A 17,391-nucleotide genomic window follows, 5' to 3' on the forward strand; every position below is an offset into this window, starting at 1 on the left:
CAGCCTGGGTGACAGAGTGAGACTCTGTCTCAAAAATAAAATAAAATTAAAAAAAATGAATAGATGGCATACTTATTCTCTGCAACATCATAAGAACTTGTGTTTTTTGTTTTTGCCAAGGACATTCTAATTTTTACAAGAACACAATGTTACCTTCTATTGGGGCACGCTGGTGAGCAAATTTTTTTTTTTTTTTTGAGATGAAAGTTTTGCTCTTGTTGCCCAAGCTGGAGTGCAATGGCATAATCTCGGCTCACCACAACCTCCGCCTCTGGGGTTCAAGCGATTCTCCTGCCTCAGCCTTCAGAGTAGCTGGGATTACGGGCATGCGCGACCACGCCCAGCAAATCTTTTGTATTTTTAGTAGACACTGGGCTTATCCATGTTGGTCAGGCTGGTCTCGAACTCCAGACCTCAGGTATTCGCCTGCATCAGTCTTTCAAAGTGGTGGGATTACAGGCCTGAGCTACCCTGCCTGGCCACTGTTTTTTTTTTTAAGTTATTATTAATAATGGCCTTTCCTTCTAGAAAAAGCAAACGAAATATTGCTCATACTAAAAGGGCTAACTTTATTACAGGCAGATCTGTTTTTATACTTTTTAAAAAATGCCTGAAGAATCTTAACAGGAAAATAGGGGTTAAAGTCAACTATTCTACCACCTACACTTAAGAAGCATTTAAAGTTACTTTTCCTGATAAGAACTCTTGATGTTTGTATTCACTACATGTAACCAGCTGTCCTGTACATGTATACCTAGAATGTTTTTTAAATAACTGGGAAAACAATGTCACCTGATTGAGAGTGATGGCTATGGCCAGGCCAACGTCAGAGTACTCTTAATATAAGCTCCAGGGCTTAAAGAATGGCACATCAAGGGTTTGCTGTCTTTTGTTTTGTTATTGGTAACTTTTTATTTTAAGTAAGGCTGAATTTCATACCTGTCTAAGTGAATTCTTCTCTGGTATTATCTTCCTAGGGGGTTCGCCATTATTACAGTCTTCTCTCTCTGAGGAATTCTGTGAAAGAAAGTAAGCTTTAATTCAGTTCTCATTGTCTTCAATCTTATTCTGTGTGAGTAAACTGAATTACATTTCTAATTCTGTGAGTTAGTACATATATTTATACAATTATTCACTTGAAGATACTTATACATACAGATATACACATATGTAAAATAAAACATATGCCCATGTATATAAACTATGTAAGGATTTACATGGGAAGTATTTTATGTATCTTTAAGCACTGTGTAGGAGATCATATTCATTAGATCTCTAGCTTGCATTTTGACACAGGTTGACACTGGATATAAGAAAGTTCCAGCCCACACTTAGCTGATGACAACTAAAACCGTGATTATTACCTTCTCTCGATTATAGTAAATGTTTGGTTGGCACAGATCTCCAAGTCTGAGTTCTAAAAATAGTTATTTCTCTTCCCCCTCTTCTCAGATTCGATTTTATTTTCTTTGATAAAAGTAGCATAGAACTTTAAAAAGTTTAGTCAGCAGTTTAGGATTAGAGTCCATTCCTTGGCACTATCACTTCAAAGAGCAGCTAGAGGACCCTAAAATGTCAGTGAGGTTTTTATATATGTAGGAGGGGGAAAAAACAACAATCCAATTGAAAATGAGTTCGTAAGTACTAAAAATCTGCTAGTCAACATATGTAAATCACTATCTACAAGGCAAAATACAGAAAATCCAAATTACATATTGAGTTCCATTTTCAGTAACGACATTAGTAACATTAATATTTAAAACCTTGCAGTTGTGCGGGGGGCGGTGGCTCACACTTGAAATCCCAGCATTTTGGGAAGCCAATGCGGGCAGATCACCTGAGGTCAGGAGTTTGAGACCAGCCTGGCCAACATGGTGAAACTCTGTCTCTATTAAAAATGCAAAATTAGCTGGGTATGGTGGTGGGTGCCTGTAATCCCAGCTACTCAGGAGTCTGAGGAAGGAGAATCGCTTGAACCCAGGAGGCGGAGGTTGCAGTGAGCCGAGATCACACCACTGCACTCCAGCCTGAGTGACAGAGCAAGGCTCGGTCTCAAAACAATAACAACAACAAAAAACTTGCAGTTAATATATTCTTTACATTACATATAGTCATAACATTCTAACTGGAGAGTTAGTTTATTTGTAGGTTCAGAAACTATTTCTAACATGAGAGTTTATCTGAAAATTTTCATACAAGCATGAAATTATTATTATACAATCATTACTGTGTTCTAAACCTACATGTAAGTTTCACTTTTTTGGTTTGTATTAGATACCTTTTGAAAGACACTGAAAGAGAAAAAATGTACTGTGTCATTCTGAGGCCCTTTCACCTCTGTGGCTAGCACCTGTGTGTCACCTACAGTAAGCCTGACAGGCCAGTACCCTAATGTGTTTCTTTTGGACAGAAATATCTTACGAGGTTTTAACTTGATATTTTACATTTGTGATGGTCCCTTGTAAAAGTCCCTAAAATTAAAGAAAAAGCATGCTATATTACAAAGAAAGGGACAGAGACTCAACAACTTCAGAGTTCTAGCTTCTTTCCCTCCCTATTTGGAAAAAAAGGAATGGAGATCATCTACCAAAAACGGAGGAAGGATATAATTGAATTAATGACTGCAAAGCTTGACAAATGAGGCAACTGGCAATACACGCTAAGTAAGAGTATCAAAGAAAGGGAAAGGTCAACATTTAACCCATAACATCAAGTTGTGTATTTAACTTTGCTTTTTTTTTCTTTTTAATGTAAAGATCAATGTTTTAAACACCAAAATTAAATGCCGTTTATAATAAAAGCTTAAGCCAGTATCCAATTATAAACTTAGGCAAGTAACTCTCCTTCAGGACATGAAATTCCACCCTCCTTTAAACAAAAAAAAAATACCAGATAATCTAAACCTGTTTAATTCAGTGTAAGATCCTGTTTTTCAAAATTAATTATGTTTTTTGAAATGTTATCATATAACTTGGAAGCCTAGTTATTTTTTGCTGGAAGTTTGTCGTACCAAAGATACTATAAATCACATTTTTATTCTACAGGTACTTGGGCTGATACACAATTGCTGGCAAACTCCTCCATACTGAATTATAAAGTGAAAAACAGTCATCTCAACCTAACAGTCTGAGTAGTGACTAGCCCATATTCACAATTTTCTTCTTCCTGACCCTCTATTTTATCAGATTTAGATGGATAACCACTGGGTGGGTATTATTAAAATGTCTAAACAATGAAAACACAAAGGGAGCTTAAATGGTGTTACTAACATAACATAGAGAACACAGAGTTCCTTAGGAGTTCCTTTCCCCTTTCTATCCTACTAGGGCAAAGAATATTTAAGTGGTATTGTTAAAAATAACTCTTAGAGAGGGAAACCCATAAACATTGGTATGTTCTTTTAATACAGATTAACCCAACACTTTTACTCTGGGCTATCCATCATGAGAAATCAAATCAAACAAAAAAATCCAACTTATAACATTGTTACAAAAAAATAGAGGTAGGGACATTAAACAGTCATGATATTAGGAACAAGAATTAGGTACCCTCCTAATACTTAAGAGTAGAAGCAGAATGCCAGTGAATGAGATGACTAGGTCTACAATCTTGAGGGTAAGGGGTAATGATGAAATAGCCATTTATACCTAAGTAGTCACCTCAATAGTTCTCAAAGCCTGTCCAACATCACCCAGGACAGTTATTTCTCAGCAACAGTTATTTCTTGCATCTTTATCTATGAGGATTCCCAATAAGCTATGTGCATGATTTTCCTAGGTCATCAAGCTAAATTATGTCCAATAAATTCTATTTAAGGATAAGTGATTAATATAAGCAAGAATCATCAATAGGTGCTAAAATTAGCAAGTGAGCCCAGTACTGTGGTATGTGCCTGTAATCCCAGCTGCTCAGGAGGTGGAGGCAGAGGGATTGCTTGAGCCCAGGAGTTTGAGAACAGCCTGGGCATTACAGCAAGACACCATCTCAAAAATGTAAGTAAAATTTAAAACTAGAATAAGTGAGTGAACGTTTGACAAGTAACAGGATAGTCACATAATCTCAAAATATTTTTTCTATAAGATACTTAATAGTTACGATGAAAAAACAGTAACCTCACAGTGGAGAAATCCAGCAGATGCCACCTTAACATTATGTGCCTTTTGATATGATGTACTGAAAACGGCACATCACTTGTGAGGTATTCTTGTCAAAACCACAAAACTTAAATCTACTTATAAGAAAACATCAGGCGCCGGGCGCGGTGGCTCACGCCTGTAATCCCTGCACTTTGGGAGGCCGAGGCGGGCGGATCACGAGGTCAGGAGATTGAGACCATCCTGGCTAACACGGTGAAACCCCGTCTCTACTAAAAATACAAAAAAATTAGCCGGGCGCGGTGGCAGGCGCCTGTAGTCCCAGCTACTCGGGAGGCTGAGGCAGGAGAATGGCGTGAACCCAGAAGGCGGAGCTTGCAGTGAGCGGAGATCACGCCACTGCACTCCAGCCTGGGCGACAAAGTGAGACTCCGCCTCAAAAAAAAAAAAAAAAAGAAAAGAAAAGAAAAGATCAGGCTAACCCAAAAATGAGTATTTTATTCCATAAAGTTACTAGTCTGTACCTAAGAAATGTCAAGGCCATGAAATAGACTAAAGAATTGTTTCAGATTAAAGGAAACTAAAGAGGTACAGCACACACTGTTGAGGCATTTGGAAAATTTTTAGTAAGTTCTGCAGATGAACTAATAACACTGTATCAATATTAATTTCCTGATTGTTTCCCCACCATTAAAATTTACATACAGAAAAATTCACCCTTTTTGGTTCATAGTTCTGTAAGTTTTGACAAAAACATATAGTCGTATACCACCACTATTAAAAAATGAAAAATTCAATCACTCCCAAAATTCCCTTGAAATTCTCCTTAATAGTCAACCCTGTCCCCACTGAAAATCACTGATTTGTTGACTCAATAATTTTTGCCATCTTCAGAATGTCATATAAATGGAATTACATCATATGTAACCTTTGAATCTGGCTTTTATCACTTAGCATAAAATATCTGAGATCTACTCATGTTGTTGCAAATACCAGTATTTCTTTTCCTTTTATTGCCAAGTAGAATTATCTACTGTATGGATGTGCCACAGTTTTGTTTATCCATTCAATTTCCTGACTTTGATAATCTGTACTGTGATTATTTTTATTAAAATGTCTTTGTTTTTTTGGAAACATGCACTGAAACAATTAGGGGGGATGGAACATTACATCTGTAACTTTCGAATGGTTCAGAAAAAACAATACATAAATGGATGTATATGAGTGTGTATGTGTATTTATAAACAGCTATAATACAAATGTAGGAACATGTTAACATTAGGTAAATCTATGTGAAAGAGTGTAAGGAGATTCTTTGTGCTATTCTTTTCATTTGTCTATAAATCTGAAGTTATGTCAAAGTAAAAATTAATTAAATCCATAATAAAATGTTAAGAAAGGGGAGAAAAGTTAGATAAGTGAAAAATACATTTTAGGGGGAAAATTCCATCAAATGTAATTAATGTTATACTCTACTGCTTAACTTTAAACCAACCCTAAGCAAACCTGACTGCTCAGAACAACAGATTCCCAATACTCAGATGGAAAGTTTCATTACAGTAAATAAATTGCAGAATGTGTTTGTAGTCCTTGAGTAATAATATTCTATGAATAGCAGCATTACAGTAGTCCCCCCTTATCCACAGTTTTACTCATGTAATTTCAGTTACTACAGTCAACCGAGGTCCTAAAATATTGAATGGAAAATTCTGGAAATAGTTTTCAATTGTGCACCTTTCTAAGTAGCTCTGTCCTGCCCAGGATGTGAATTATCTGTTTGTCCAATGTATCCACACTGTACATGCTACTCGACCACGAGTCATTGATATTGTCTGCTCCTGACATCCCACCACCAACATCTTCATGGCTCAATAATCCAGGATCACCTGAAGCAGGTGGCATACTGTCAAAGGGTCAGTAGTAACCTAATGCTGTGTCACAATGCCTAGGTCATTTACCTCACTTCATCTCATCACACAGGCATTTTATTATCTCACATCATCATAAGAAGGGTGAGCACAGTACAGTAAGATATTCTGAGAGAGCACATTCATGTAACTTTTATTACAGTGTAATTATAACTGTTCTATTTTATTCTTATTGTTGTTAATCTCTTACTATGCCTAATTTATAAATTTATAAATTAAACTTTATCATAGGTATGTGTCCATAGGAAAAAACATAATATACATGGAGCTATCTCCATATATATAGTTCCATAATACACATGGAACTATCTGTGATTTAGGCATCCACTGGGGAACATACCCCCTTTGAATAAGTGGGGACTATAGTATATTAAAATATTTCTATAAAAGTTGCTACACAACTTGTTACCTTTTACATTAACTCAAATATTTATTTCTTAGCCCAGTGCACAACTTGCTACCTTTTATATTAACTGAAATATTTATTTCTTTTTTTTTTTTTTTTTTTTTTTTTTGAGACGGAGTCTCGCTCTGTCGCTCAGGCTGGAGTGCAGTGGCCGGATCTCAGCTCACTGCAAGCTCCGCCTCCCAGGTTCATGCCATTCTCCTGCCTCAGCCTCCCGAGTGGCTGGGACTACAGGCACCCGCCACCTCACCGGGCTAGTTTTTTGTATTTTTTAGTAGAGACGGAGTTTCACCATGTTCGCCAGGATGATCTCGATCTCCTGACCTCGTGATCCGCCCGTCTCGGCCTCCCAAAGTGCTGGGATTACAGGCTTGAGCCACCGCGCCCGGCCTTGAAATATTTATTTCTTAGCTCAGTGCTTACTAGCTTAGAATTGAATGGGCAGGATAAAAGTCTCCCTGTCAACGCTGAATTTAACTTCAAACTAGATGCATTTGGGCTGTAACACCTGCAGATACAGTAACAGAGGTTTGGGTAGGAAAAGGTCAATAAAGGAAATACTGCTAAAGCTCATGCATTAGACCTCAGGGATGCATTCTGGATAAAATGTTTCCACAACCAACTTGGGTGAATAAAAAAGACAGAGTAATTATATTAAAAAAGTAGGCCGGGCGCGGTGGCTCAAGCCTGTAATCCCAGCACTTTGGGAGGCCAAGACGGGCGGATCACGAGGTCAGGAGATCGAGACCATCCTGGCTAACCCAGTGAAACCCCGTCTCTACTAAAAAAAATACAAAAAACTAGCCGGGCGAGGTGGCAGGCGCCTGTAGTCCCAGCTACTTGGGAGGCTGAGGCAGGAGAATGGCGTAAACCCGGGAGGCGGAGCTTGCAGTGAGCTGAGATCCGGCCACTGCACTCCAGCCTGGGCGACAGAGCAAGACTCCATCTCAACAACAACAACAAAAAAGTATTCAGGTGATAAGCTTAAACAGTCTCAAAATCAACATATCTAAATGTAAAGCACTCTTTTACCATCCTCACTCATTTCTAGGTCAGCCCTTTTCCTCCCAACTTTTCTTTTTATCCTAGACTTAAATCCTCAGTTTTTATTCATTCCTTTTTTTTTCTTCGAACATATCTAGCTAATTTCCGGTCTATAAACTTTTCCTTTGAATCATCTATTTTAATACATCTGACCCTACTTTTGCGTTTCCACTGCTTCTACTCTAGTCCAGACCCACAACACCTCTTACCAGTGATATTACTATTGAGAAAGCCTTCTGACATCCTTGCCTAAATCTATATCTGACATATTGTATACACTAGAGTCAGAATCCTTTTTTTTTTTTTTTTTTTTTTTTTGAGACAGAGTCTCGTTCTGTCACCCAGGCTGGAGTGCAGTGGTGACCTCGGCTCACTACAACCTCCGCCTCCTGGGTTCAAGTGATTCTCCTGCCTCAGCCTCCCGAGTAGCTGGGATTACAGGCATGCGCCACCACGCCCAGCTAATTTTTTTTTTTTTTTGTATTTTTAGTAGAGACGGGGTTTCACCATGTTGGCCAGGCTAGCCTCGAACTCCTGACCTCAAGTGATCCACCCACCTCGGCCTCCCAAAGCGCTGGGATTACAGGCGTGAGCCACCATGCCCGGCCATTAAAATCATCATTCTAAAAAGGTTTCTTTCCTGCTCAAAAGTCTTTTATAGCTTTTTGGAAATAACAGAATAAACCCAAACTTCTTAGTACAGCATCCATAAGACAGCCAACATAACTCTCCATCAAAGTCTCTGTACCATTTACATGACATTATTTATCATTCACCAAAATAAGAAAACCACTCTTTCATCTCTGTGTTTTTGTTAATTCTAGTCCCTCAACATTTAACAGACTTCTTTCCCAATCTCTTGATCTATTAAAAATCCTGATTCAAGAGTCAGCTAAAATGATACCTTCTTTGAGAAGCCTTTGTTTATCTCCTTATGCCCAACCCGCAGTTAGAATTACTCTGAAGAAAAACTTCACTTCCAATTGGCACTTAATTCTTTATATCTCTTTATATCTCTACATGAACATGCGTCCCACCCTATACTACACTGTAAATTCCTTCAAGGCAGGGCCAGTTTCTGTTTCATCTTATATTTCAGAGGTTCAGCACAAAGCTAGAGAATATAACGTGAATTTTAAAACATTTTTTTGTTGGGAGGTAGAGGCAGGAGGATTGCTTGGGGCCAGGAGTTCAAGACCAGCCTGGGTAACACAGCAAGACCCTACCTCTACAAAAACAAAAACAAAAAATTAACTGAGCATAGTGGCACATGCTTGTAGTCCTAGCTACTCAGGAGGCTAAGATAGGAGGACCGCTTGAGCCCAGGAGTTTGGGGTATAATCATGCCATTGTGCTCTAGTCTTGGTGACAGAGCGTGACCCTGTCTCAAAGAGAAAAAAAAAAAAAAGAAAAGCTTCTTGGATTGAATACTATTGCCAGGTTAATCTTTCTTAAACACTGCTACTGTCATGATGGTCTTTCCCTAAAGTATTTTTAGTGGCTCTTTATTTCTATGAAATCAAATATGAAGTTCTAAGCCTGGTTTTCAGGACCATCCAGAATTCCCTACTATATTACACCAAGTTATTTTCCACAACACATCTTTTCTGCCCCAGTTAAGCAAGTTTCTTCATAGTCTCACCAACAGGTGATAGGATCTTGAAATTTTGGGACTGATTCTTTTTTAAAGATAGGGTCTTGCTCTGTCACATCAGGCTAGAGTGCAGTGACATGATCATAGCTCCTTGTAACCTCCAACTCCTGGGCTCAAGTAATCCTCCTGCCTCAAGCTCCCTACTAGCTAGGACTACAGGTGTACGCCACTACACCAGGCTAATTTTTCTATTTTTTGTAGAGACGGGAGTTCTCACTATATTACCCAGTTGGTCTCAAACTCACGGCCTCAAGCAATCCTCCCACCTCAGTCTCCCAAAGTGCTGGGATTAGAGGCATGAGCCACAGCATCTGGCCTGGAAGGATTCTTAACTCCAGTCTAGTTCACTCAACAATGATAAACACAAGAAGATTATCTCATCTGTTCAAGTCTTACACATTCTTAAAATGAGGTTCAACTGTCATCTTCTCTACGAAACCATACAACTACTCCACCTTACTCTACTGGAAATTCCTTAACTAAATTTTAATCTTGATCCACACAACTGGCACTTAATTAGATAAACGTTTGCACTGTTACTTTCAACTAACCAATAAGACTGAACGATTACTGGGAAAAGTCTTTGTAGCTCCCTCTACCAACTAACACATTACATAAGTATACAGATAATAGATGCTCAATGAATAACTGAAACCCTAAACCCACCCTGTCCAGCTAGCTTAAAAAAAAGTTTTTTGTTTTTTGTTTTTTTGTTTGTTTTTTTTTTTTAATAGAGGAACTTCAGTGGTAGCCCAACTGCAGTCCTGCTGTCCCACTACTTATGCCAGTATGATCAGTTAGAACTAGCAGTTACAAGCTCTGGCCTGACACATATTTTTGTAAATAAAGTTTAACTGACCCATAGCCATGCCCATCCATTTACGATTTGTCTGTGGCTGCTTTCACACAATGGAAGAGGTAAGTGGCCACAAGAAAGATGCTATGTCCTACAAAGCCTCAAATGTTTATTATCTGGCCCTTTACAGACAAAGTTTGACAACCCTTAACCAAAGCATTCCTAACTTTGAGGGCTGTTTGTATTTTTGACTGTCCAATTCAAGAAGTAAAGATGTTCTGATGGTAGCACACAGAAGGTTCATAGCTGGGGCAACATTCTCCATGACCTAGTAAGTGGCTTATTTACTATTTTCAGTTATCTATTTGAACACACAACTCCTGATAAAATGGATAATTAAGAGTTGATTATATAATCAAATAAAAATTAAACTAATTTACACAGTGATGAAAAGTCAAGCCACTCATAATGACTTATAATAATCTTTAAGTAAGCATCTTGCTCAAGGTTGGATGGTGCAATAGTGCCTGAGCCTGTTTGAAGAGACATCTGTTATAAATAAAATAATCAGCTCCAAAGCTACAAGCTAACATTTCCCACCAATGCCACATACTTCACTGGGAGGATTCAAAGGACTCTGTAACTGGGATAATTATATCATTTTAGCAAAGCAGGTAAATTGTGGTGGATTATAATTCTGATTTTGAACACATTTTAAAAATGAAATCATCTGCTCATCATCGTGTAGAATGACAACCCACATGAAGGAAAAAAATATTAAGACCAATTTCTAGTAACTAATTGCAAACACAGTATAGTGAGCTTCAATGGTAAATTAGTAATTGGATTAGTACTTTTTCCCATTAACTTGTTATGTGACTTGGAGTTAATAGCCTCCAAATACACATTTACAATTTACAAAAACAGAAATTATTATTCTGCAAGGTTAACAGATACTTTAGTTACATGGACAAAATCACTCCAACTCTTCAATGAAAGGTGTCATTTAAAAAAAAAAAAAACACTGTGTGTGTGTTTAAACAAATTTTAATTAATCCTTTTAGGATACAATGGGGAAAAACTTAGGTCACTTAAGTTTAGAAGCTAATCGGAAAATCCTATTCAAGGACCTGTTTTAGGGAGGACCGAAAGTGTCCTCCTAAAATATTCTCTGGCATGTTTTCATGCACACTGCTTCTCCAGCATGTTTATCATTTGACATACTCTGTTAAACCACAACCACATCAAGGCCTCCCTATGCTGCTAAACTCAACGGATCCATCAGTTAAGGCTTTCAAGGAGTGCTCTTTTCTAATAATATACCAATTCCAAGCACAGTGCTAACGAGTAGATAGAATGGACAACATTCTCTGGGACAACCAAAGAGGACTTCCATTAGCACTGCCTTACTCCCTGTGACAGAAGTCAAAAAACTGCCAAGCAGGCTTTTTCTCCGCCACACTGTTCGACACTAATCATAAAACACTACAGATGCATCCTTTCTTAAAATGCAGAGGGATTGTGTATATTTGCAAAGAACAACTATTTTTTATGCTTCCAAATTCTTAATCCTGTTTGGAGCTGTCAGTGGGGGTTAATGGAAGCCTTGGATAGGAGAATTCCAATCTGGTTGGCAGATGGATAGGTTGGTTATAGCTACATAACTATGTCTTGCCTGCAGGCACAATTCAGAACACTGTTAAAGCAATATAAAGTCTCTGTCAAGCTGAACCATTTGGATCAGTAGCAAGGAGAAATAATAATAAAAAAGAAGTTCATTTCTGGGCCTTGTGCATTTATGCTAGTATGCAGAAACTGATTAATTGTCATAGTGCACTGGTCTTCTATACCTCAGATTTCTACTTCTGGAGTAGATTTTGCATGCTAATATAATCATTCTCCCTCTTGAGACATTAGCAAATAATCAAATGAAAAACAGGATCATAATTTACTGAGATTCGAGCAATTCTCTATGCAAATTTGACTTGTTATTGCTGCTGCCTCGTTAATCTGAATGCCTTTGACAAAATCCTTTGATTTATGAACTCGTGACAACTCCAATGTGTATATATTTTGCTAGATTGACATTATCATTAAGAGTGGGTGGACTGAGCTCACATGAATGGCTGATTTTATTCGCTGGTGTCTGCTGCTCAACAGCTGAGCATCTCCTCCTCACAAAGCCCCTGAGCGGCAGGCTCTTCCCATCTTCCCATCCATTCATCATCTCGATGTTAATTGGCCCAGGCTTTAAGCAAATTTTCAACACGATTTAAAGGCACGATGACACTGATTACTGACCCTCTGCCATACGGTGCCTATTGATTAACCTGACAGAGATGATGAGCTTGAGGGAAACTAGGTGTGTGGGGACCTCGGGGGGGGAAAAATATATTGTCTATGCAGGCAAACACTTGTCATTACCTCACAAGCCAGAATTTGCACAGCACACATTCTTAAAACACGCTACTGCTTTAATACCTACAGCTAACACAGAAAGTGCTTTCTGTATTCAGAGATTACAGATAAGTCACGTCAAAGCGCATGACACATTCAGTATTTAGAAGAACTCCCTAGATAGATGGCTGCCTTTCAACCAATTATGCTTGTTCTGGCTGATGTGTCTAATTCAGGTTAAATTCAAAGAAAGTAACTGGGTGGCCTGGTAATGTTGTATCAGAAAAAAATAAGAATGAGAAAAATTAGATTCTTGAAAATAGAGGAAGGAAGAAAGGAAGGATTAAAATTATTTGCTGCCATTCTACCACTACTAAAAGGAAAAGTACTCTTAAAGAGGAAGAAAACATCAACCTGATTATATGAATTTTGTTTTCTGTTCTTTTAATACTGCTGCCTAATTACAACTGTCAAACTATTACTGGCACAGAAATTATACCCACAACTGAATTATTTTAAAATAAAGTATATTTTAAGTCTAACAAACATTCCCTTTAAATTCTTGCTTGCCCATTTTCAACAACTGCTGTGCAAACTGCTATACTTAGGAAAATTGTGCAGGATCTTTGACATTAAACTTCATAAAAACTAAATGTTGCATTATCAGAGAAAAACTGAAAGTTCATAATAGTTACTGAGCACATACATTAGTAACAAACAGAAATCTGCCTTAAAATATTGCTAGTCTGTGAATTTACACAATGTCATGCAGCACCCAATATCAGGGATCAGACAGAAAACATCTTTAGATAGGATCAGTTATGATCTAAAACAAAGCCAACAAATATCCCCTCTCTGGCCACACATATTACCTTGTTTACTTACGAGTCCTGGGGGGACAGCCAATATACAATTTTATACACGAAGATTTTGGGGCAGCACTAACAGTTATTTCAAAGCTAAAATAATAGAAAACTGAACAACCCGGCTGTAGCACCTATTACAGTGACATGGGCTGTTAATGTAAGAGATCAAATGTTTTTCAAGTCAAACAGCATTGGTGCCTGTTACACTGGAACATGTAGCTTACTCCCTAAAAGCCTGCCTCCTGCTCTTTTAAGATAAACAAGCTCAACTAAGCACTGAGATACTCTGATAAGGATAGAAGAAATGAACTGCATCAGGGAGTGACAAGGCAAGGACATGAATGAGCAGTGTTGCTTTCTGTTAACTTCCAAGTCACCGAAAATATCACAATACAACATTTTAATATTTCACCATTAATTAAAAGTCTAGCTATAGGAGAAAGATAAATTTGTAGCAATAAATATGGGTACCAAAAAAGGGAGAGGGGCTAAAACAGTTATCTATTTTGTGAATAGGAGCGATATTACACAGCTGTCTGAACACAGTCAGCTTTGTGACTTCTTAATCAAAGGTTTGAACATCAACTTAGCAATGACTATGAGTATATAAAAGTTTATAATTATGTTAATATGCTCCACATCAGAAGTAATAGTCCATTTAAACTGTAAAGTTTTTTTTTTTGGCTCTAAAGCCTTGATTTAAAAACAAACAAAAAAACTTCCTACCTTACCCTTTCATGTAGATTTTTTTTTTTTACATTTTATCCTGCTTAATGTATGAATGCAATTACAAAACTACATCTATTTATTAAAATGTGGGTTAATATTTTAAAATCCCAAACAGGCTTGCAAAGCAGGCATCTTATACTACTGTAGGTTGTTTTTTTCTTGATGGAACTAAAAGGACAACTTTCAGGGAGAAAAAAAGCAATTCCTCCATATGTTTACACTGTTCAAAATGCAATAACAATGTACAAAGTAGCGAAATAAGCAAGGCAAATGAATTAAAATTCACCATGGGGATTTGAGATAGAAAACCATACACAATAAAAATTAAGCATACGTATCATGTAAACAAAAATATAACTAGCTTAAGTTACCTTTTACCTTTAAATCTACATGAATCTTTTTAAAAACTGCTTTCCTCTTTAAGACATTACCTTCACCATTATGTGTTTTGGACAGGTTTTTTCATGCCATGATTTTCTTTGCTACCATATTTACAAAAATATTTCATTCAGAGATCCTCTGCATATAGTTTTGAGTAAATTAAGAGGCAAACATTTGCTTCTACTAATAAGGACATCTGGTTATTCTTGTAACTCAAAGACCTCTGTAGATTTTCTTATGTAGATTTTTTTTTAATCAAAATAGGACTGAGAACTATAGAACCCTTAGGATGTATGATAAAATTCTTTCTCTCTGATGAATTTTTTTTTCTGTCATCCTTGTTTCTGGTTTTTTGTTTCTTTTTGCTAAATGACTTTTATCCCCTTGCTTTGGTGTTATTATGACAACAATATTTGGGAAGAAATTTAAGATTCCTTTAAACTTGATAAAAGCTAATATCCCCAGATGTGAAACCATCCCAAGTAAATAAACTATATTTCTGAAAACTAGACTGGGCTAGATTAAGATCTGTGTTTACGTGTATATCTCTAATATGGACTGGCTCTTGTTCAATCATTATTATTTTTCCTATTTAAGAAATTATTATATAGGCTTATTATTATACTGTGTCCTTCCCCACTAATGATACTGCCTTAATGTCTCTTCGGGTCGTTAAAACTACAAATACCATTCCTCTCACCTATTTCTATAAATTTTTGGTTCCCAAGGCTGAAAAACATGTCTCAGCACAGATCTTGAAGGGTGTGCCTTAAAGAAAAGTAACATACAGGGAGAAAAAAAAATCATACACCATACATTATATCCCTTGCTTTCCTCTTAAAATGGTAAGTAGACTAATTATACCTCTTATTTGGAATACTTGAGCTTAATCTGTAACTTTTGCTGTAAATCCTGCTTTGCATTTTCTGCTCATCTCCACTATAGAAATGAAAAAACTAGAATGAAATAAAATATGTTTTTAAACAGAAAACAGCAAATATAACTGAGATTAACTGCATTCTCATGGGTCTCTAAGTAGCCAGACCCTAAGGTAGTATTGGCCTAAGGATTTGAAATTTGAGAAGACTTCTATTGCTGAAGGGTCAAAGGTTATAAACACCAATTCATGTCTTCAATTTTTAATCTGTTAACATCACCAAACAACAAAATGAAAATAAAACCAAAACAGATTAGCCTGGAGTTCTACCAGGAGTAATTTAACAAATTTAATGGGGAAAATGGCTAATTTTACTGCTCCAGGGATAAACAACCTTGTTGGTTTTTTGTTGTTGTTGTTTTAAAGCAATGCTCTTTGATGTGTAAGTAACAATTTTTTTAAAGATGTTTTTTCTCCAATAGAAGGAATTGCTTTTTTCTATAGCAATGTAAATAGTTTCTACTTAAAGAATACCAAAATTATTTCTCTTAAGCCTAAGATCTTAAGTTATTGGAATGCTAGAGAATGGTTGTATACCTCTAATCTACCATTTTGCTAACTATATAGGACTTTGTGCATTTCTGACAAATCCTACAATTAATTTGATTATGTTGTCATTACTTTCCACACCATAACTATCCTCTATTTAAAGAATCACAAGAAATGTACATCTTCTTTTCTCAAAATTATCCCACAAGTCACTAAATTATAGAAAATTTTACCATCATTTAGCAGAAATTGTTTTCTTTGGAAATATTAATAATACTTAGTTGACTGAAGAAAAAAATAAGTGATAAACAATCAAAATGTTTCCAAATTATTCCGTCTTTGACTAGAACCTAATTTTAAAGTGGCCTTTTAATTTAATTTAATAATCTTGTAGCACCGAAATTCAAACTGGGCTAATTTTAATGAATGATATTTTAAAATCTGTTATTAGCTATCATCAATGGCATTTTGTTATTATTACTAATAACTGTTACTATAATTATTATTAGTAATTATTACTAATATACTAATATATTATTAGCTATCATCAATAGCACTTGTTGCAGTATGGAATGGAAAACACCACTACGGAGTCTGGTAATAGATAATTGGTTTGACAGATATCAAACATCAATTTTAGTATCATAGTAGTCGTTCTTACAGTACAGAATTAGTAAATACCATAATAGCTAATTGTGGTATTAAAGTATCTCCTGCCAAAATACCCTCTTATGGAAACCAATGCATAATGCATCTTTTGCTCCTATACACAATGAAGGAATAGTTGACTTCAAAACCAGGTGCCTGTCACTGCTGTACAAAGGACATTCTGGGTAGTGGTCAGTAAAGAAAGCATGGCCATTTCTAAATGCCAGTGGTTCCCAACATCTCCTTTCTTTCTGAGTGGAATCAAGTCTGGGAGCACTGACTTGTGGGTCATTCGACCCACGAGGGCCTGGATAGGTTTCAAGAATAACAGAGGTCATGTAATTGCCAAAAGAGCATTAGCCACTCAATCATAATGGATAATTAAATGACCTACATGATTCCTGAAATAGCTGCTCTATATTTGGTCTATTACTTGTGTCCCTCAAGATAAGCTACTCGTCTGGTCTGCCTTGACCCGCAAAAGTCCAACCTGCGCCCGAACACTAGCTGCATGCTTCTATTGCTTTGTAACCGGCCCCCCACCCCCCACCCCCCACAGTATTCATGCCCCAGACTTGGCTTTCAAGAGGACACACATAAAAAATCAATCTTGTATCCTTCTCCCTATTGTGCTCTCTGGAATACAAATGACTAAAGCAAAGAAAAAAATTAGTAAATTCCTTGTTTAGATCTTTGGGGGATAGAGGGAAGAAACATAAGAACTACAGAGAAGGAAAGTTGTGGTTAATTTTTTTTAAAGTTTTGCTCATAGGCCTTCAATGAATTTTTACATTTGATTATAAAGCTAGTCAGGGATTTTTTGTGGGCAGCAAGTCATTAAAACTCCAGTTGGCTAGACTGCATTTTTGATGGTGTTGAATATTAGAATCTTTCCTGGGCTAATTTTTCCGTCCATACAGAAAGCAAAGTGCCTCTCAACAAAATGAAATATACACAGCATCAACTGTTTATATACTAGCAGTAGCCAAAAAAGCAAGAATCTGTAATGCCTCAAATTTTCA

The 17,391-nt window shown here is 36.8% G+C and overlaps 1 protein-coding gene across 4 annotated transcripts in view; it reads right to left on the reverse strand.

Annotated features, from left to right (window-relative positions):
* BTRC (beta-transducin repeat containing E3 ubiquitin protein ligase) overlaps positions 1–17,391 on the reverse strand; it is a 210,133-nt gene that overhangs the window by 96,639 nt on the left and 96,103 nt on the right. For 3 of the 4 annotated variants that reach the window (XM_026446544.2, XM_026446545.2, XM_026446546.1), the window contains one exon: positions 940–1,017. In XM_026446544.2, coding sequence (XP_026302329.1) covers positions 940–1,017 — 78 coding nt within the window. Of the gene's footprint in view, positions 1–939; positions 1,018–13,191; positions 13,387–17,391 lie in introns of those variants that run through there. The other variant, XM_026446547.1, reaches the window with a different exon arrangement.

This window comes from Piliocolobus tephrosceles, chromosome 9, assembly GCF_002776525.5.
Source record: "Piliocolobus tephrosceles isolate RC106 chromosome 9, ASM277652v3, whole genome shotgun sequence".
Lineage (NCBI taxonomy): Eukaryota > Metazoa > Chordata > Mammalia > Primates > Cercopithecidae > Piliocolobus > Piliocolobus tephrosceles.